The sequence below is a fragment of the Platichthys flesus genome, chromosome 6 (genome assembly GCF_949316205.1).
Source record: "Platichthys flesus chromosome 6, fPlaFle2.1, whole genome shotgun sequence".
In the NCBI taxonomy this organism is placed as follows: Eukaryota; Metazoa; Chordata; class Actinopteri; order Pleuronectiformes; family Pleuronectidae; genus Platichthys; species Platichthys flesus.
In genome coordinates this window covers 20,479,840-20,502,742 of record NC_084950.1, presented here as the reverse complement: position 1 = coordinate 20,502,742, position 22,903 = coordinate 20,479,840, and the positions used below count along the sequence as shown (strand labels likewise).

General features: G+C 41.1%; 1 protein-coding gene across 1 annotated transcript; it reads left to right on the top strand.

The window, feature by feature from the left end:
• The first annotated feature begins 2,246 nt into the window (after positions 1-2,246).
• ppib (peptidylprolyl isomerase B (cyclophilin B)) lies at positions 2,247-6,589 on the top strand. Its single transcript, XM_062389363.1, has 5 exons — positions 2,247-2,446; positions 3,679-3,792; positions 4,282-4,375; positions 4,851-5,035; positions 6,173-6,589. The coding sequence occupies exons 1-5, from the start codon at positions 2,312-2,314 to the stop codon at positions 6,293-6,295; spliced, it is 651 nt and encodes a 216-aa protein (XP_062245347.1). The 5' UTR covers positions 2,247-2,311; the 3' UTR covers positions 6,296-6,589.
• The last annotated feature ends 16,314 nt before the right edge of the window (positions 6,590-22,903 follow it).

Genomic DNA, 22,903 nt, shown 5'->3' with positions numbered 1-22,903 from the left:
ACCCAGGAGTTTTTTGTGAGATGCAATTTTGAGAAGATGGAAGATGCAGCCCTTACGTTGCAAATGTGGTAAAAACGTTTCCACAAAATATTTGTAGCCATCGGAGCGTTGAGACTCCAAAGCATTTATACAGTATGGATGGTCAGTCTTCTGCTACCTCATATCAGACAACAAACATTTAAAAGAATGTCTGAGATATATTCTTTTTCTTGGTTAACATTTAAATCATCTACCTAGTAGGCAGGATGCAGGGGGAACATCATGGGAAATTAACTTGTTGGGCCTTTATGGTCTTTGCTTTATCGTTTGCAGTTCCAGGACCTCAGCTACGTGGATCATGATGGTAGATCGGGATCGTATTGGCAGCTGTAATGAATAGTGGCGGTAGTGGATTAGATCGAGTGGCAGCTAATGGTGGATCACATTTGGTAGATCCTGATGATGGACTGGATTATGGTGGCAGCTGATCAAGTATTTTCAACATACTCTACCATTAATGACACTAACTCCTCAACTGATTTACTTTCCATTATTTTGCAAACGGTTTCCTTTAATCAATGTTATAAATACTGTTGTTGGTTACACGTGGCATCTATTGCACCTCTGTCCATCCTGGGAAAGGGATCCTCACATGTGGCCCTCTGAGGTTTCAGGTAGTGGTAGTTTTTCCTTGCTCTTGTTAAGGGTTAAGGATGGAGGATGTTAAGCCTTGTAAGCCCTGTGAGACAAATTGTGATTTGTCAATATGGGCCATACAAATATAATTTGATTAATTGAGAAGAAATGATTAGTTGACTACTGTGATGGAAGTCTGGAAATACAAGAGGCTGGAACACCATATTTGTCTTTGTGTATTTTAATAGGGGCTTTCTGCAGAAAGGATCAACACAGAGAGTCACCAGGATCTCAGAGTGAAGATGCAGGACAGTCAAATGTAAGGATCTTATATAGGAGGATGAAGGCTATCTCTCAGAACCAGTTCAGACAGGTTCTGTAGGCGCAGGTTGACAGAGGAATCTAAACACAAGGAACTGATTTACATATGTTTCCTTTGGAGATAAGCAGACATACATTCAGTTCTTTGGAGAGTAAATAAGTGATAAAAAGGCTGTGACAGTTTTCAGGTCACAAACAGTTCAGACCATTAAACAGTTCAGGTCATAAAGTATTTGGACAGGTTGAATATGTATGTAGATATAGGTCATAAAACTTACTTTTCAACTACAACAAAGGTTTCAACCACACTTGGTTAATTTTTCCAATACACCTGGGAGTGGTCATGATGATTCACTACATCTGCCAAGTTGGTTATGATTTCACCCCTGTCTGTTATTTGTTGTATTATTTTCTGTTAGTTAGGTAGATTACTAATAAACTACCATGAAACATTAAGGATGTGGTCTGGATCAGGGACCAATCCATTTGAGCCCAGAGCCAAATAATAATCTGGATTTAAATGTGGTTTCCTCAGGGGACTGCTGATCCTTTCTATGTTGATTTAGTTTGTTTGTTTGTCTGTGGATCTTGATTTGGTGCCACTTTTTGTGAATTGCTGGTTGGACCCAGGGCTGGGTTTAAACTATTGTCTGATTAAAATTGATCTTCATTTAAATGATCCGATATCGATTCATTAAACGGACGGATGAATCACACTCAGGTCTCCAGGTGTTCACAGTTTGTTCATCTACTACAGCAAACTGGGCTGTTGAACTTATTTTTCAATATATTTAAAATGAATGACCAAAGGATCGTTACAAATTATCTTCACTGGCACACGTGTAACCTGCTGGTGTGCTTCTCTGCAGGCGTTTCAAAAAGCTTGGTACCGCAAGTCTGTGCAGTTTGTTTTATTATTAGTCTAATATCTCTGCTTGGTTGAATTCCCTATTGTGACGAGTTCATTAACTTGTAAAGACTCTCAACACTATGTCCAGTGTGTGAAAAAGTGCCCAGCCCCAAATCCTAATTGCTCTCACCCCCCAATCTGAGCAGTGTGGCTCCGGGCCTGCATTCCGTCGGTTGGAGTTTCTCTGTCACTTCCCTGATAAAACCTAAATACATGGCGCCGGTACGCGGCTGCAGCTGATTGGCTCAGACGCTGCCGAGACGTGCACCAATCAGAGCCCGGTGCGTCAGCGGCTCTCTCACGTAGCGCTCTACGGAAGCCTTGAGGGCGGAGCGGCCGCGACTGCAGTCTCCACCCAGGACCACCATCCCTGCTGACTGCCCCCCCCCCCTCCCTGTCCAGGATCTTATAAAGCTAACAGAAAACTCAGGCCGCCCTCTCGGGCCGCTCGCATTCTTCTTGTTGATGGTTAGGCTCTGCGAGAGAAGGATGAAGTTACTCGTCGCCGTCACGATCATCGTGGGGTCGCTCATTTTCCTCGCCTTCCCCAATGGCTCGGCCGCGGACGAGAAGAAGAAAGGGCCCAAAGTAACCGCGAAGGTAAGGGCGCCGTCACCGGGAAATCTCATCGAACCACCGGACGCTAGCTGCCTTCAGAGCCACGTCACTGTCTTGGCTAGCATGTAGCTGCGGACATTCAGGTTCCTCTGTGCTACTGAGCTAACCTTGGCTGGTGTTAAACCTTTCCACCGACATTGTAATTCTCACACGCTAGCAGACTAGCCTCTGCTGCAGTATGAATACAGCTAAATGGCCGACAGGGGTTAGCCCAGTGGGGCTAGCTACAGTATCCTGCTCTGTGCTGACGCTTCCATTTAACTTTGCCCCACGTCGCTTTACTTTCTGGTGTCAGCTGCAGGAGTTCAGCTAACACACACACACGTCTCCTGCTGCTGAGCCCACTGGGCTGCAGCTCAGGGCCCCTGCAGGTGAACACAGTGGGTGCAGCAGCCGCGTCCACGTCTACAGTGATCGTGAAGCTGTGAACTGACACAGAGGCTTTAGGATTCTAGATCTGACCTCCTCTGTCTCAACACCTGAAATGACCTGAGAAAGACTCACAAGGCCAAATCTAATCTAGTACACATGCTTGTCTGTTGAAGAAGAGCAGCTCTTGCGTAGGAGAGATGATTTTAAGACATTATAGTCCGTCTTTGAAGAAGGGCACTGAAGAGAAAAGCGTTTTGCGTTTAGGTCGTAAGAGGCGCTTAACTCCTGGATAACCTTGCATGAGAAGATTAGAGCTTTAACAGTTAGTCGATTAAACAAAGAACTGGCCATATGCAGATGTACATTTGAGTCCTTTGTTCAAGCCTCTCAAATGCGACACGCTGCTGCTTCTCTTTGTCAGACTCAGTTAATTGAACATCGCTGGGGTTTGACTTGTAGGTTTGATAAAAGACATTTGAAGACATCAGCTACAATGGAAATCAGTCTGACTTAGCAGAGTAAAGGGTTCATCATGAACTAGTTGACATCTTGAACGATAATGAAAACAATTAAAGTTGCAGCTCTCCTAATTCTGCAAGCCCTTACACTGATAAAGCTTCATTCTTACTCCATTTAAAACGAAAAAAGAGGAGGGCACCTATTGATGAATGACATTGTATTATGATATGGGTAACGTCTCTGAGATAAAGCCTCATCCGCCGTACAATTATGCAAAGCCATCCATTTTGATACATAATAACAATGTTGCTACAAAAAGTAGAAAAGGAATTTTCTTCCTCACTGGAGTATAAACTGACTTCTTATCTTTCCATCTTTTCCAGGTGTACTTCGACATTAAAATCGGAGATGAAGATGCAGGAAGAATTGTCATCGGCGTGTTTGGGAAAACTGTTCCCAAAACTGCTGACAACTTTATCATGCTGGCAACAGGAGAGGTGAGTGTGGATTTTACCGTTCTTTTTCAGCTGGTCTTTAATACCTCTTAAATAAAAAAGCACTCATGTAGCATTCCTTCCTACCCTATGACATGTAGTAAAACCACCGACTTTATTTAAGTTCATTTCTGTCATAAGTCGGTAATAATTACGATATTTCTTATCGACTCTCTGACAGTCAGCTGGACAGAGCTCTGGGTTGATCCCTTTTGCGAAAAGTATTTTTCTTTATAAATATACAAAGACAATTTAGTTGCTTGCTCTTTATTTCTGCATTTCCATCACAGTGAGAAAATTGACACAGAGTTTGGACGTAACATGCTCCCAAACGGTGTCATCCTCACTGACATGACTGTGCATCAACTGTGATGGAGAAGATCCATTTATACACATTCATTTACCTGAATGACACATCATTATGTCCTGGAGACTCACTTTTGAATCATAAGTTTAGTTTATTGTTTTTTTATTTTTGTTCTGTTTAAACAGAAAGGATTCGGTTACAAGGGCAGCAAATTCCACAGGGTCATCAAGGACTTTATGATCCAGGCCGGAGACTTCACCAGAGGAGACGGCACTGGAGGTAAGATGGCCAGTAACACATAAAGAACTTTATTTACAACTTGACTTTCATGTTTATTACATCAGTGTTCAATTCCAATTGTGTACTTCAACACTTTCTATGTATCTGTATTATTTCTATACACAGTAGAAGATCTCCAACAATCCTCTGAGCATCTAAGCTTTCCCGAATTTACGTGTGTCTAGCGTTTTTTTAAATTTATGACTTGATTACAACTCTTCTTTTACTAAGAAGAGTTGTATTATCTGCAAGGAGCTGTTTCACAAGTGTCATTGTTTGCCGATAGCCAGATGCCCATATTAAGAGTTCAGGTTCAAATTCCAAAATGAAATGTCATCAAATAAAGCGAAGTTAAACATTTGGCAGTAGTTAAGTAAACAGAATGATGTAAAGGTCACAGAGAGTGAAAGCAACGAGAACCAATCATCCTGGAACCGATTTTCTAAATGACACACATATTGATTCCTCCTCTAAGGCAAGAGCGTCTATGGAGATCGTTTCCCCGATGAGAACTTCAAGCTGAAGCACTACGGCCCCGGATGGCTCAGCATGGCCAACGCTGGCAAAGACACCAACGGCTCCCAGTTCTTCATCACCACAGTTACGACCCCGTGGCTGGACGGCAAACATGTCGTCTTTGGAAAAATTCTGGAGGGCATGGTGAGTGTCTGGTCTGGAGGCGATCATATTAAGTACTTGGGTTGAAAGAGAGTCCCATGTTGGTGTCTGAACAACCAGATCTGAAGGGTGCAGTTGGCTGTTCTCAGGAAGATGTTGCATCTAGTTAGTTGTCTACATATCTACAGTAGCTGATTAGATGGCACAAATGGCAAAGACAGTTTCAGAAAACAATAAACTCCAGTTCCTTCTGGGGACCCTCGTCAAGTGCACCAAGATCAGAAATCATAGCAAAGTGATATGTTGTCATGAATTGAACCTGGTAGGCTTTTGTTGCTACTCTGCCTCTGCACAGGATGGACAGGTGTGAATGAAAGTTACATCTAAATATTAATCTACAGGGGTTCAGTCCAGAGTTGTTTCTTTGATTTACAAATTTTTTTCAAGAGCAAAATCTCCTTTTTATAGCTCGATCAAAGCTTGATCAGCTGCACAAGCTATCATGAAACTTTTTGATATCTTGCGTCGTCTTCTTGACTTTGAGTAGCTTTGCTTGAAATCGTCATTTTGTCTCTTCCTTAAATTCATCTGCATGTAATAACATCCTCCTTTGACACTGAAAAGGGCAAATGGACTCGGAATCTTATCATGAATATAAATCTCATTGGCTCCACTGAGTTTGAGCAGCACGCAACATATCAAGTAATTAACACTCGCTCCACTTTTGTCGGCCGTAACAATAACGTTTTTTTTGTACATAAATGCATCAGTAATAATTGAAATATTTAACTAAGAGGGGGCCATTCTCTACCACGAGAACAATGATGCTCTTATCCTTTAAGTTTATATACAATTTACTGATCGTATTTAAAAGGATCTTAAGTTGTGTGTTGTCAGATTGTTGTATAGCTACTTTTACGCAACTAAAGGATCTTAGTACTTCCACCAGTGAGGTTGTCAATGTCGTGGATAAAGCAGCCCACCATGAGAGCCATACATTGTATGTTCAAAACTATGTCAAAAAAGTCAACTGTAAAATGATCACAAGACATCAATTTGCCTGGGCTCGACACTTTGTCTAATTTTGATGGTGAATAAACATGTTGTAAAATATCTTATTGAATAAGCTGTTGATCTGACTGAACCCTTCTAACAATCTCCTTGTTTGGTTTTCTCCAGGATGTGGTCAGGACGATCGAGGCCACAAAGACAGATGGTCGTGATAAGCCCCTGAAAGACGTTATCGTCCACGACTGCGGCAAAATCGAAGTGGAGAAGCCGTTCGCAGTGGCCAAGGAGTAGAGCGCCGCTGAGGAGAGCAGCTCAGTGGAGAACAGGACTTAGGGGGGGATTTTAGGGCACATCGTGCTGGCCATTCTGATTAATCACTAACAGACCTGTGGTCCTGGAGAAATGGCTTCGGATCATTCATGTCAGTGGCCGCCATCTTAACGCACCGGAAGAGCATTAAAATCAAGCAATCAAATGGGGTCCATTCACCAACGAGCATTCCAAGGTGCACTTAACTGTTCATTGAGGTTTTATTTTGTTTTTTTTCTAAAAGAAATCTTCAATAAAGATTACAAGTTTTGTTAATGGTTGCTGTCTGTTTTTATTCACATCTCCCTGAAATGAGCACAAGTTCAGGTGTTTACACTCTGCTGCAATAAAAGCTAAGAGATCTGATGGAGTTTTATAGAAGTAAAAAGTCGTGTAGAAATAAATGACTGGGATGTTTTTTGTAAATGGCTGGACACCTGAATTAAAACTGCATTTAATACTTTTAAACACAGAGAAATGGTAATTGAGATGGATGGCAACTTTCTGTACCCAAACAAATCGTATCTGTACTACAATTGATTAGGGGTACTTTATATCAGAAACAAGCTTCTAAAAGCTTCACAAGAGAAAATTGGGTGAATTTCATGCAAATCAATAAGTCACAAACTAGAATACCACTCGGGAGCCCATACTTCCACCAAGGCCCAACACTCATTTCATTCTCTAAATCCTGATTCTTTTTCGGATCTGCACAAAAATTCCACACATTCTGAATATCATTTAAACATGGCTGATTGTTTTGTTTTTTTTTCATCAAGAACCATGAAATATTCTTTGAAAAATCAACAGTAAATTTGCCTCTCACAACCGTTCTCACAAAATCCTGGATCTGCCCTCGGATTTGCATCCCCCCCCTCAAAACGAGTGGGCTCTTTCCTGACACATACCATGTCCTATAAGTGTCATGGTAATCTGTACTAGTATTTGGAAATCCTGCTAACTATCTAACAAATAACCTCCTTGTTCATAAACAAGGATAAACATCTCTAGTGTGTGGTTTCACATCTAATCTAATGAATCTAATCAAATCTAATAATCTCACCTTATTCACTGCCAGATGCAGCTGACTCAGGTATCATCAGCTGTCTGTGAATACCAGACAAAAAGTCATCATAGGATCCACTTTGACGTAGAAATGACATGTTTGAGTCAAGAGTAAACAGCGATAACCATGTAAACCTCTCTCAAAACACTTGAGTTTACTATTTTGCAGAAGAGACTCTTAATAGCTCGCAGCTCACAATCTGCCCGGCAGGGGGCGCCCTAGCACCAGAGATATCAGCTTGACAGCAGATCAGAGGCCGTCTAGTGTGTGTGGTTTCACATGTGATTCTAGTGCAATAAAAATGAGGCATTGTAAATTTCTGTGGTTCTTCCTCTCGTCATGATTGGTTTGGACACTAACTGCCTTCCCTTGTTTGTTTCACTTCTATCACACATTGTCTCCGGGGAATGAAGGTTTGAGCACTGAGAGAACAACCAACATGTATTGTGTGTTAGTTTTACTGCAGCAGGGCGGCAAAGCTCATGTTGATGTGATTATCTGATCTATTTGACATATTCGGCAAAATACACTCATCTGGAGCTTCAGGCGCGTTCAAACTGAATCTTTACACACATGCTCTAGTCTTTTCTGATGTACTAGCTGATTTATTATTAGTAGTAGACTGAGGGTTACATGTTTGTATTTGTTAGCCATGTTAATAAAATACTGCAAATACCATATATCTCTGATAAATAATCAGGAACAAAAATTTGGAACATTTATTCCCTTGGAGCCATTTTTAGAAGCAGTGTCTGGAAACAGGGAGGCCGTGGGAACAGCGCCGGTTGAGGGAATGTGATTCCTAAATAGGACTGACCTCATCCACCTATGTCAACTCATCTGTGGGAGTAATCTGAAATGTACGTCCCCAGTTTCAACATTCACAGGAAAAAGGTCTTCTTTTGCTTGTAACACTGGGCCTTATTGAAACTAGAAATAACACACTGTGGGTGTATGCCTCCACTAACCAGTGCAGTTTCAGTTCAACTCCTTCTTTTTTCCAGACTCATGAGGTCTCAGATCTGACCACTGAAATAGAATCAGTTCATCTTTGAGTGCAAATTACAACGAAAGACAGACTTGAAATATCAGGTTCAAGAGGCCAAAACATTGACCTTGAAATTCTTGAGTCCATGGGACTGTTTGGGCCAGATGTAATGAAATTCCCACATGGGTTTCCTTGATATATCATGTTCACAAGAGCATGAGGTCAACCTGAGACCACCAAAATCGAATCAGTTCTTCCCTGAGCCCAAGTAAACGTTTTTACCAAATTTGAAGACATTCCCTCAACACGTTCCTGTCAGGTTGGGCAAAATGGCAAACGTGAACCCAAAAGCACGACACTGGAGCAGTCTTGGGAATAGCAAATTTCTTGTTTAATAGAAGATCAGGGGTCAGAAGCCAGGCAGACAGGTGGAGAAGGCAAACAAATCCGATAGGGAGCAGGCAAAGTGGACGGGGTCAAAAGCCAGGCAGACAGTCAGATGTAGATAGATAGATAGATAGATGGATAGATGGATACTTTATTAATCCCGTGGGAAATTCAGAAAGTCAAATTCGACCATGAAAGAGTTATTTAATTGTTTCAACAGAGATGTCCAAATTCAGCTGCCATTCAAAATATCATTTGGCAAAGATGCAGTCATTCCATCATCTTATCCACCATATTTAATCTGAACCACAAACCATGGTGATAAAATGGTCTGCTGATTTCTGGTTGCGTTTTTCATAATGCACTCAGAGACTTTTTTGTGCCTCTAGTCATGATACACAACTGTCCTACTTTTTTGTGATGATCAATAAAAGCTAAATGAGGGGCTTTTCCGTAGGTGGCGCTGTTGAGCCATTTTGCCACATTCTCTTCAAATTACTCCTGAATGCAATTACCTTTTTGGGCTTGTACTCCAAAGTTTAGTGACTTTCTTATTATGTTTAGGCCCTGAAAAAGCCAGAAAAGGGAAATAATAATAAGATTTCAATTTCAGTAGGGCCTCCCTCCCTTCTGTGCAATTTCTACAACTTCTAGGACTGAAAAGCAGCACTAAGGGGCTCGAGCACATGCATTTTGAAGCGTTGCATGCGTTTTGCCTCTGCGACAAGGATCCTGTGTCCGTCACTTGATGTCGATCCTTGCCTGCTAATTGCTCATTAAGGTCAACCCTTAAATTGCACATCACACTGTGAACATTTTATGTAAATTGAATGATAGTTGTAAAGCAAACCTCATTTGCTGTTGCCAGTAAATGACTCCATCAGTATTATTACATACAGACTAATAGATCTGTTTAAGTAGGGGCTCTGATGTAGAGTGGGCCATGTTGTGTCAATTGGACAACATAACAACAAAAACCTACTGATCACCTACTGATCAGTTGGTGGCGCTATGACCCTGAGGAAATATTGACACATAGAGCTGCTCAGGCTTGGACTCTGATCATGAAACAAAAGCTTGGTGGTGATAGGACAATGCACAGTGGAGTTATGACAACATCGTCTCCTTTGGCGGAGGATGAACCTTCGCTGTACCTCAATGTTCACAAGGTTTGAGGACATGTCCCAATTCTGAGAGAGAGAGAGAGAAAGAGAGAGAGAGAGATAGAGAGAGAGAGAGAGAGAGAGAGAGAGACATCACCTCTGCAAGACATCAACGATTCCTCTGATCTATGACCATTGACACTGTCACTGCAGGAGCGGAGTTGTTTGTTTACGGCTCAGCATCATGGTCCATGTATGTCTGAAATACAGAACATCGTGTTTTGATGGCGTGTAATCAAACTTTGACGCTAAACCACTGTCACACGAAAAATCGATCATTGAGTTAGTTTGTACCTCCATCTTGTTGTGATGACACTCATCTCAATTTGAAGTTGATCTGATGTAAGCCCTGGTACAAGCAAATAGACCAACGCGCAGCAAATAGACCAACGCGCAGCAAATAGAGGCGACAACACAACGGAAGTGTTTCCAGAGGACAGCTTAAAGGGATGGACACAGGAGACACTAAGACGTCCAATACACCATACAATTTCGGTTCTGCACAGGTTCGGCAACCCGAACCTGTGTTGTGTTGTGTTGTGAAATTGATGGAAATGTTTTCTTACTTTGCTTGTGTTTTGTCAACTTGCATGTGTTTTGTCAACTTGCATGTGTTTTCTTAAGTTGCTGTTCGTTGAGCTCTCAGGGCCACCGTACTAATTATCGTTATCATTAAATCATAAAAGAAGAACTGACTGTGGCCATGAACATTTTTTTGATCCACAATCATGAACTCGAGGTTTGACTTTGACAAGATTGATCATTTGGATTCACTTTCTTGCTGAGCGTTTATTGATGATGAAGATGAATGCACCTTTCATTCTGTAAAAATTAACCTGTAGGCAGCTGCTAATCAGCTCACTAGCTAACACATGAAAATGGACGACCTCCACACCCATGTAGACGGACATTTACAAAGCCAACCAGTTTCTTATTCTTGAAGTCTCTCTTGTAAAATGTAAAACACTTCATTTATAGCACTGGATGGACGTTTCTGACACTTGATACCTTTGTTTTTAATGTGGAATGGGCTCAATGATGCCTCTGGTTGACAAAGTAGAAAGCTCCTCTTTATTTTCAAACATGGTTAAATTATTGACTTGTGTAGAAATGTTTTGACTAGTGTGTCATTTGTGAATTTCTTATTCGATTAGATGATATAATTTGATTTAGCTCTGATGAGGTGTGATTATTGTTTTGGCGTAATTTAGAGTTGTAAAAGGGAATATGTGTCAGAAAAGGCCTCGTTCGTGTCCCGAACATCTTTATATCCTTCAGTTTTTTTTTTTTATAAAGTTATTTCTTTCAGGAATGATTCATAGAAAATATGTGTCGGGATTGCTTAACAACAATCCAGCCAAGAAAAGCATTTGTGCTGAGCCAGAGAAGGTGTGTCTGTGCGCTCTGCCGTCCTTGTTTTGCCCAGATTCACTCAGGCATAGAGTGACTCACCAGGAGGAAAATATGGAAAGAATTCCCTGGAGTTGGCACAACTGTGGTCTTGGTTAAACCCTCTGTTGTTCGGTTTGTCCTTGTTTGTGGCGATTGGGGATTGTCCAGTGAAACAGTGTTATTCTTCACTTACCGGCTTCGCTGGAAAAGCTGTGGCGGGCCGGACATATCTGGCATAGCTTCCTGCGAGGGGCTTTGTCAACGAGATTAAAAGAACACTGGGGAGAATCACAACACGGAGTGAGGAGGTTTTCTGTCACACTGGAGGGCCGAGCGTCCACATCCTGCCCTCCTGTCCGGCTCCAGCTCGCCGTGTTTTGATGTTTTTCTCGTCACTTTCTAAGTTAGAAAGTGACAGTTTCAAGAAGGTGTATTGGACATATGGATTACCTCCAGAATGTTAAAAAAAGCCTCGGAACTTTTTGTACCTTATGTAAAAGTCCTGGTGCAATAAAACAAAAATAAGACGTCTTCATCTGCTCCACATCAACTTTCTTGTTTCATACAAACCACAGCTCAGATATGAAAGGTGTTGCAGATCCACTGACTCTGCAGTTCCCCATAATTTTTTGCATCTTTCAACTCCTTGTTTTGGTTATAAGACTTTATTGTTTTGATTATTTCTCTCCCTAGTCTCATTGTGTCAGTTTCTACTATGGAGATGTGGAAGCCCCGCAGATAATTAAAACTGGCCTGTATTCTTATCCAATGTGATGCCGGTGTTCGGTTATCTCTACCCCTCTTGAGTATTTAGTCCCAGCCCTTCCCGTGTCAGTTTTTCTGTAATTTCTTCAGTGGCTATGTGTTTTTGACCTTGACTCCAGTTGTCCAGTACTGTTTGATTATGACGTCTGAGTCTCTCACTCGTTTCAGGGGTAAACGGCATTGTAGCCCAATCCAATACAATTGAAGTAACTGGGGGACTGATTCTTCAAACAGAAACATACAACAGAAATAAAAAAGAAAATGAACTCATCCTGATCTTGTGCTGTCATCCAAGTAATCATACGCCAAAACATTCAAATACGACTCTAAACAGTGTAATTTATACCATGTTTTAAGCCTAAATTGAGGCATTTTATGTATTTTTATGTTCTATTTTTATGTTTGAAGAATTGCTCCCCAGTTAATTCACTTGAGGGGATTTAGCTGCAACACTGTTTAGCCCTGAAACTCCAAAAGTTTTTTGTGTACTCAAACGCTTCACCTCCCCCTGAAGCCTCTGTTTGTTCTGTAGCTCCTTCTGGCAGAGTCTCTGGTTTCATATTCCTGATGGAGCTCATTGTGCTCCAAGGGCCTTTTAAAGCTTTAGAAAAATATTCAATGTAATGTGTTCAATTCAATGTATCAAATACAATTATATCTCATAGAGCTACATGAAAACCATGAGTTGCTCTGAACAGATATATATCAAATTCATCTCAAGAATGAGACGAGTAATGTGCATCGCCAAGGTCCAACAATTTAAATATGAAACCACATTTAAATACAGATTTTTATTGGAATCTGCATGACAATTGCAGAGTCAGTCAGTCGCTCAGTCATGTCAGATTTCTTTTAAATAAAGATCATTTATTAGACAGCTCCTCTGAGAAATTAACAGAAATGTTGAAAAACTCCTATCTCACAATGTTAAAGAAAGTGAAAACAAATTCCTGGATCCACCCCTTGATCCAGATGTACAATAATATTTGATGGGCTCTTCGTTGGCCCATACTTCCTCCTCCCACCAAGTTTCATGGAAATCTGTTGCAAACCAACAAACAAATAGACAGGGGTAAAAAACCTCTTTGGTTGAAGTGAAAATGGACAGAATCCATTCAAGTTACGTTATACTGAAACTTGCAAAAGAAATTGTATTACAGAGTACTGTATTCATATTTTTATTTATTGATATATATATTTACAGAGGGGTGGCTGTGACTGAGAGGTAGAGAGGGCGGCCCGCTCATATCCCAACCCATATCGTAGTGTCCTTGGGCAAGATTCTAAACCCCAATTGGCCCCTTATAGATGTTAAATGCACTTATTGGACATCCCTAATTGGATAAAAGCATCAGCTAATGACATGTAATGTAACGAAATATCAATTAGGTTTAAGTTAAGCCAAAACAAAGTTCCTCTACGAAATGGAAAATGAATGAATGAAGGTTGGTGAGTTGATCCCAATCACCCTCAGTAAAAGGGATGCTAAAAATGCTGAACTCCAAATCGCTCATAGAAGACGTGCTGCCCAAAGCTGCCCTGTATGAATGTGTCTGTGAATGTGAGGCAAAACGACACTGTAAAGCACTTTGAGTTGTCATCAAGACTAGAGAGCTCTGTGGAAATATAGACCATTTACCAGAAGTGTTGTTGAAATACAGACTGTCAGTGTTTGGCTAAGGCTCCCTAGGTAAAATCAGGTTTTCTCTCATCATATGATGAGCGGTTTTGTCCCCGGGCAAATTCCTCATAAGTTCTTCTTTTCTCACCAAAGCCCCCTGGCAAGTCTTGCGTCATCCTCTGCTTCATGCTACTTTAGAAAGTAAATAGTTGCTGTTGACAATAAAGCTCCTTTATCTTGGTGTCCTCCACATCGAGACCTCGTTCTCGATACTGACTTTTGTTGGTAAGAGTTTGACTTAACACGTCACAACTGAATTCAGAGCTCTCACAAAGATGAGTATTCTTACATTTTGACATCTTTGGAAGTCACAAAAGTCAATTATGATGTTTCAGAACTAAAATAGGCTCAGTATTTTTGATGAATGCAGCAAGGATTACACAAAAATTAGTAAATAGTGCAATTGCTTGTGACCATTCAGATGTGGATGAATAAACATGTGGCGCTCTAAGTTTGGATGGAAATAATCAAAATAAACTGTGCCCATGTTCATAGTCATACAGAAACATGTTGCCAAATGCAGCAAGCGGTCACCCACCTTTATATATATTTTGAGCCATGTTCAACCCATAAATGTTGATTTTATTAATTTTGTAATAAATATGATATTAAAACAGAGAACAGTAATTATAGCTAGTTCACAGCTCTAAGAACATATTTAAGTGTGCCTTATCGTGAACAAATACAAATATAAAATGTACAAATACCAGTGAGCAGATCTGACAAACCTTTTTGGATGGACATGAAAGTGGCGAACTTCATATAAACCTCTGCAGTCAAAAGGTCTCGAGATCAATTTCAAAATAACAACAGCCGGAGCACAAAGATAAGGAAACACAAACAAGCAGCATTAAAGTCAGAGGGGAAACAGTTCAACAAGAGAAGTACAAATATACAATATGAGCAGCAGCGTGGGAAAGGTCACCGTGGGAAATAGTTTTTTGTCAATGAGTTCCAGAGAGCCGGGCTCGGACTCCAGTACAACAGACTCTTGGGTTCCCACCCAGACGGGGAGCCGAGCAGCAGTGTCACATCTATTTCTCCATTGTTCTCCAGCTTCCCCTCTCGTTGCTTTCCCCCCTGTGTTGCGGCACGCAGAGTTTGTCGTGATGTTTTCTGGAAGGAGCTTTTTTTCGGGACATGGCCCTGGGCCGCGGTGACACACGCTGGTTCCCACGATCTCCTGCCCTTCCTGCAGAGTTACTGCTTGCTCACGGCTCTGGACAGGAAGACGGTACGAGGAGAGCGTGTGCTAATTCAGAGCAGACTCTGCTGGGTCTCCATTGTTTTAAATGGGAATTACGTGAAAGTGACTTTGTCCTCTATGAAGCTGAGTTATGACACAAATGTTTAGACCAGGGTTAAAGAGCAACACAGTGCTTCCTGTCATAGTTCCCAGCTTGGTGAGAAATCTGAGGAGCCACTAAACGACGAACAAGATTGAGAAGATTCTATTTTATAAGTTTCTATTTTGTAAATTCTCTTTGAACTTTCTTTCTCTAGTTTTGTTTCTCGGGGATTGGTAACATTAATCTGTGTCTCAGTCCACTATCTTGATCCTGACTAAAATACATCAACAGCCACTGAGTAGTTAAGAGGATGATTGCTACTCACTTTGGTGGTCTCCTGACTTTTGCTCTAAAGCTAGTAGCAGGTTTCTTGACAAATACTGGAATAATTACAAATACATTCATTTCACACATTACACAAATTCCTTATCTGGCAATGGGAAAGGATTCGATTGCGTTTTTTATTGGGTTTATCAGCGTTATTTTTTTATTTTTATTTTGGTGTGAAGAGGTATAAATAGTGACCATGGTTAACCTGGTCATTCCCTGACAGGGACTGGTGAGTGACCAGGCCTTTGCTGTTTGAGCCCCAAACTGTTTATCTTATCGTTATCTATTCAGATCAGACAGGCTACATCCTTAGTGTCTTCAAATCTCTTTTTTATTGGAGTCTTTCTGAATATTTGAAATGTTTTACTGTAGCTTTGTCAAGAAAAGTGCAAATTATTTTTTTCCGTGAGTTTACCATGGTGAACACAATAAACATTGTATACCTGCTTGTCATCAGCTTGCTAACATTTTTACTGGGAGCATGTTGGCTGACACTAACACTCTGCAGCCTCAGTCCAGTCAAACTGAGCCGAGAGCATTTACCTCTTCACAATAACCATCATCAAGTCTAAGAATCTCAAGGTGAGCGTCTTTGTTTGCATGTGTTCACCTAAACAACCTCTGACAAGAGTCCACAACTATAGTTATTGCTTCATTTCCAGGGGTCACAAAGGTTGGGTGTCTCCTTCTGATGGCTTCACACTAACCCTAACCCTAACCCTGACATGATGTGAATCAAGTTGAAATGTCTTTTTAAATCGTCCAAAATCATTTATTATTAAACACTTGGACTAATTCCCCCTGGCAGCTTCTCATTTTGGTTGTAGTACACTGGCATCAATGTAAGAAATATTTGTAGTTAAAAAAATACCTATTTTGAACGCTTGCATGCATTTGATCCGCAGTACAGCCTGTTTGTTTACTGTCATCACACTGCATTTACTAAATTCTCCTGAGGCTTAACTTCATCTTATTTCCTATATCTATCCCTCAGCTGGAGGATTGAAATGAGAGTGTAGTTAATAAGTAAAATCACAGGGGATAACAGCCTTCTGCTTCGCTCGCTGCAGACCAGGTGGCCTTAGTGCCCTGTTAGCTCGCTGCAGCGCACTTGGCTAATTGAAGTCACTTCCTCCCGGCCTGGATGCATATTTCTGGGGACATGATGAAATGATAAAACCATGGTATTGGGACACAGCTAAGTGCTCTGCCAGAGTCAATAAAAGTGCTGCATTCCTGCTCCTCTCATGCCGTAGCTGGGTAATGGCGGCAGCGCTGGGTTGTGCTGACTGGCCAATTGACAGCGTTGTGTAAGAGCATTAAATGTTTTATTTCTATGCCTGTTTGGTTGGTATAGAAGGGGAGAAATAACTTTAATCTGAAAGAAACTGCCTGTAGTTTGATGCAATATCTTCTTTCCACGATAATTATTACGATATTTTGATTGAAAATGTGTCATCAATAGTGCACATAGACGTTGGGTCAAAATGGGACAGCAGGTCATATGTAATACAGAGCTGAGGCGCAACATGGGCTTCTTTGAGAAAGAGCTCTTGAGTCCAGTCAGAAATGCAGCCCACTGAGGGATTACCCACTCACACATTTCCTGCAGATTCAACCCCCCCGCCTCAGGATGACCACAATCCTGCAGGCTCGCCACTAATGCTGTTGCTGAGGGACCAGCAAATGTTTCTGAAATCTGTTCACTAACCGGTAGAAGACTCATGTTGTCCAGTGTCCAGTGTCCCCTTAAACCAGAGATTAGTGTATTGTGTTATCTGTCCACACTTTCCTAAATTTAGTTGAATCACTCTTTGTAGAATAATGTGTCAATGGGTCATTACATGTTAAGTATCGCAGCTTTAATTGAGGTATTTCATGTCTTTACTTACGCCCAAACTCGTAGATCTCCACCAATGAAACTGCACCATCTGCCGCAGCTGCCCAATCTCATCCTAATAGCTTCAGTACTGAAGGGTAATGGCCAGGACTTCAGATGTACTGACGTACCTGCCACCCTCAGAAATGTTGGACGAATACTATACTGGTATATTTTACTCTATATGTTATTTTAACTGTATAATATTTCATGCAACATGTCTTTCTATTTCGATATGTATAGTTTTAGACTTTGAAAACTTTTGAAGACTTTGAAGAGAGGCAATTTATTACACAGCACAAAAAAACCTTTGCATCTGCGTTCTGTAGCAGCCATCATAAATAGCATCAGAGTTTAACAGTTTCAACAACAACACCTCTGGGGCCCACACCTGGATTTGTACTTTAGCAGGCAATTAGCATAACATTAAAGTTTGCTAAAGTACAAATCTAGGTGTGCTATTATTTAAATATGAGCAAGCAGAAAATAATGTCTCATTAGAACCAATAAATAATCATCATAAATAATCATGGATATCATTTTGGTCCTTATCATTCAGCCCTACTTTCTGTTCACAAATAGATTATACCCACATGAGAATTTGAAAAACAATATTATAAATCCCACTATATTAGACATATATTAAGACATTTTGACTTATCTTTTTCCCAGAACAAAGAATACATATTTTAAGGCATTTGCTAAATGTTATAATTTGTTATATCCCCTTTAAAACCGACCCACAATACTTCCAAGGCCCTCAATTTGGGAAACATTGCCCCAGTCCATATCTTTCCCCAAACTCCCCATCGCTTCTTCATCTTGTTCAGTTGAGTTATGCCATGGGAAATTAGTTTATTAAATGAGCTGGTTCTAATCTTGAAGTAGCTGTACCTCTTTCCAGAAGTTCCATTGATTGGGATTTATAATGTAGAGTCACCTAATAGTGACGAGCAACCCTCACAATCCTGCCTGAAACTGATTATTATTGCTGAAGACGTTCATTAATGAATGTGCTGAGAGTCGGGATGATGTGAGTGAGAAGATCAGATCAGCTGCAGGGCACACTGACAGCTCTGCCTGGAAACACTGAGATGTCCTGGCAGTGCTGCATTACACTGAGACAATCAGCTTATGGGAAGGTGACTGCAGAGAGAGAACAGCTCATGGTCAGAGTGACTTGCGTCACGCGAGGGCTACTTCCCAAGAAAACAAGCTGACATGTAGGAGCAAGAGGATCTGGAGCTACATCTCCTCCTAGTACAGGTTGAATTGAGCCTTTAAAGGCGGAGTACAATCATTTAAAATACATTTTTTTGATAATTATTCATAATGATTTAAATGAGCGCAATTTGTACACGAAGCACATTGGTGAGTTTTTTTTTAACCAAATGTCTTTTGATTTCTTCTTTAATATACATAAAAATCAATGTCTACAAATATTTACAATATTTACAAACTACATGAAGACCGGGTGCGCAGAACACCAAGACTTACGGTAAAATGGGGATTTAAGATGGGAATCATGGCAAAGACTCTTTTCTCTGCCAAGAAAGTCTGGTGGAAGGAAACGGTTTGGGGCCAGGAGTGAATCTTTGTGCAGGTCTGGATCAGAAGCACATCCAGGTTCTTTCTATGGGAGATTTTTGATATGTTCACTGATTTCCCAGGGAAGAATTCATGGTAAGACCAAACAAGATGTGAATAAGACGTCATTGTAGTAAACAAGCCAATTTAAGTAACATAGTGTTGAGATTTGTCAGTGTACCGTAAATTGCTGTGATTCATATTGTAATTCCTCAAACTACTCATTGTAAGTAGTCAGAATACTAAAACGCATGACTGTTATTTAGCAACTGTAAGTGCCGTGTTTCCTGCTCAACACTCATCAGGTGGAGCAGAATGATGTTTTACTTTGTTATGGAGAGAAAAGGCTCAAGGATCCATCCCCACCCAGTAGATCAACACAACATCTGCAGAGCGACTTGCCAAGGTAAATGTAAACATCCTCAAATCACCATCTAAAGAACAAAAGTGGACAACCTCCACTTCCTGTGGACACCTGACTTCACCCAGGACCTCACCTACAATAATTACTATTATACGATCACAAATTCCACTGAAGGTTTGACCACAGAGAGATTCTCATCCAAACTCACAGTTAGAGTCTCAAGATATTCTTTTCTTTTTTTTAACATGAACTTTAAAGTCCTTGTGTTTGCTGCGACTACACAAGTAGATCAGCCTCTCTTCACACAAAATGTGAGGAACAACAGGAACTTTTATTGGACCAAGAGTTTGTGCATTAACTTTGCTGTCTTGCAGGGTTCTGTGTGTCCAAGCACACACACACACAGTCACATGTGCACGTTAGCACTTCTCATTATTTTCTTCTTTCTCGTGCTTCGTAACAGAGACAGTTCAGCTACAAGCATGAAAGGTGTAGTCAGTGTCCTACTGTTTTTCCTCCCTATGTATCACATATGTTTGTTTACACTAACAATACATGTGCATCTGATCATTTTTAGTTGTCTGCCGGGATAAGATGTTTACTCAAAATGACATGTGCACCCGCAGGCAGCCAATAGCAATAAGATGTGTTTTTGAAAATAATTCAGCATAATTTAACATCCAAGACCATTTAGGGGAATATCCTTTGTTTGCCACTCACAACTAACAATAAATTAGTAATGGCAGGGCCAATGCTACTGTATTATCAGTAGGCTAATTTAGAATGGTAAACACCACTTACCAACTTTAGCAACATAAGCCTGTCAGTAATAATTGCATTTCAAAAGGCAGTTTAGCTGGAGCATCACCCAGCATTCATGAAAGCGTTTACTGAATGAAAGGGGCATATGGTAATAATACACAGTATCTGTGATGTGACATGTGCTTGGCCTAGCCTTGGGACCATATGATGTTATTGATGTTACAATGTGACTGACAGATGTCTGAAGGGGGAGGAACCTATGATTCACATAGAACCCTGGTGAACAGGTGTTTTTTGTTTCAGAGATGCGTAAGTCGCCCTGAGCACAGAAACTCCTGCTGCCTGGCAGGTGAGTTAACCCCTGAGGCATCAGCCTCAACGTGACTTCTTCATTATGCACTGCAACAGTGCAGCTGAGTGTGAAGCCGCTGGGATGAGAGTCAACAACCTCCAACGGTGGATTGGTCCCTTTGTGTTGGGAGTAAGTTTTTTTTTTTAAATGAGTATCTCAGGGTAAAATTGGTCATGAGCTTTGAGCTTCCTCCATATCAGGCTGCATCTTGGGATAGAGGGAGTAGGGTGAGGAGGTCAGACGTCTGGTGGGAGCTCTGAGTGCAGCCACTGCTCTTTCTCTTTGAAAGGAGCCAGTTAGTTCACTCAGACATCTGATCAGGATGCTTCCAGAGTGCTTTACTGCCATTTGAGGTTATGTGAACCAGTCCAACTGACAGAATATCCCTGGGTAGACCCAGAATAAGCGACTATATATCTCATCTGGCCCAGTAACGCCGCTGGGTCCTCCAGGGGGAAGGGAATGAGAGCTGTTGACATCTCTAGAAATACCTTCCTTAATTTGCTGCCACCTGACTCAGGATATGCGGCAGAAGTGGATGGATGGAAAGTTGGATGGATGGCTGGATGGATGGGCTCCCTTCGACTCTTCATATTTTCCTAGATGCCCAAATCACTGGATAACATCTAAACACATGCATTTTATTGGATATTAGGATAACCAGTATTCAATCAAACATTACGTATGATACTTTTTTCACTGAGGCTACACTTATGTTTTATTACATTATTTGCTGGTTGATCAAGTCTCTTCTACAGAAACAAAGATAGACAACAGCATCTCTCTTCAGGAAGGACTACAGTTTTCTACACCCCTGCGACAGTCGTATATTGTTGGCCCTAAAATGGTTAAATCTAAGAACACAAAATTTAAACTGATCCTTAAAATCAGTGGAATTGAAGTCAAGCAAATAAACTCCAGTCTGCAGTGGGAATATCATTTTGATTGAGTGGTTTTCCCTTCACTTACTGAGAAAGCTTGGACTTAACAAAGAGTGACATCAGATAATGCTTGCACAAAACTGCTATCACCTAAATGATAATCATTCCAAACCATCCCCTATATCAAATATCTTTCCATGGGAGATATACCTTTTACTTCTGATAAGGCCTTTTCGATTAACAAACTTCAACATCTGGCAACAGCTGGTGGACGCTCCCCTAGCTCCAGTTTTCAGCACTCATTCCCCACTGAGCCCCTTCTGAATATTTCATCTTCACAGCGGAGATAGAGTGTCCTGTGCCGTTCACACGATCTGCGGTGTGTCTTCGGAGGGAGCAGGGAGATACCAGGTCAGTGGTGTCGCTCTCAAACAGCCTCCTTGTGACAGGTTGAAACTGGAGAAACGTTTTGTTTTTCAGCCAGCGTCTCCTGTGCTGATGTTCGCAGTCGAGGGACAGTTTGTCCTGGAAACTAAGATGTTGAATGTTCACCTGAGATTCAACCAATGGCTCAAATTGCTTTTTGTCTGCTCCGGCTGCTCCACACCTGCTGCAAGCTGTAAAAAAAAAAAAAAAAAAGCACTTACTGATTTAAAAGATACTTTGAGTTAACGTGGATAAAAAAATAATCTACAAAGCCAGATAACTTCAATACTGATGATTTGGTCTTGGCAGATGGTTTTTAGAAGATTTGATATCTGTGAAAAAGGTCATCTGTGGATTGTGGCACATTTATCTCTCTAATAATTCCAGAAATTACTCTCAGTCTGTGAGTGACTGGCATATCTCCAGAACCGCTCATCTTACTGGTTTCACACTGGGCCCAGGAAAGTGCAGGGTTGAATTCAATGTGATTTAGAAACACGATAAGTTCAATATTTGAAACAGGCGTCCAGAGCTCTAGCAGCAGCTTGGACTGTGATGTGACAACAGGCACATTCTCAATAACCGATCAAAAAAATTAAACCTAATTTATTCTTTTGATAGCACCTCATTATTGCATGTTTGCTTTGGACACCTATATTTACTCAAATACAGTACCTTGTACTCTTTTTACTTTGTTTTATAATGTAATGTGATGATATTTTATACTGCTGTATTACCAGTTGTTGCGAGTGTAGCCATTGTTCCCTCTTGTTTCCTGCTACCTTCACTCTAGCATTCTGTGAGTGTTATCAGCAGAAGACGGGTTTGGGCTCATGTTTGTGTGGGAAGGTGGCTGGGCGTGGCCCTTCAGGTTCCTGCTTATCCACTTCGTCACCTGCTCAAAACAAACCACAACACTTTACTGAACCGTCACTGTCAGTGGTAGAGGAGTTGCAGCTTTGAAGATTCATTCCCCTGCCTGCTCAGTGTCGGTTAGCTGTCTACCTGCGCTGGGCATCGGCTGCCTTCCTTACATCTGCCACAGTGACCCAACCAGAGTGTCAGACTCCTTTGGATGCCTCCCTGCTCCACTACCTGTTTACTCTGTCTGTGACATCTGACCTCTACACATCGGACTATTATAAAGACTCACACTCTGTATTTATCTGTCGACCTGCTCATATTCTCAAATCTCAAATTTTACATAAAAACCTTTAAAATTCTCATGCCTCCATCTACATCCAACCAGTTAAGAAACTAGTGATTGTGGAGTGGAGC

Excerpts from the sequence above, each read along its gene's own strand:
- ppib (XM_062389363.1), top strand. The coding sequence starts at position 2,312 with ATGGTTAGGCTCTGCGAGAGAAGGATGAAGTTACTCGTCGCCGTCACG. Across the intron at positions 2,447-3,678 it reads GGCCCAAAGTAACCGCGAAG|GTGTACTTCGACATTAAAAT; the intron begins GTAAGGGCGCCG and ends CATCTTTTCCAG. Across the intron at positions 3,793-4,281 it reads TCATGCTGGCAACAGGAGAG|AAAGGATTCGGTTACAAGGG; the intron begins GTGAGTGTGGAT and ends CTGTTTAAACAG.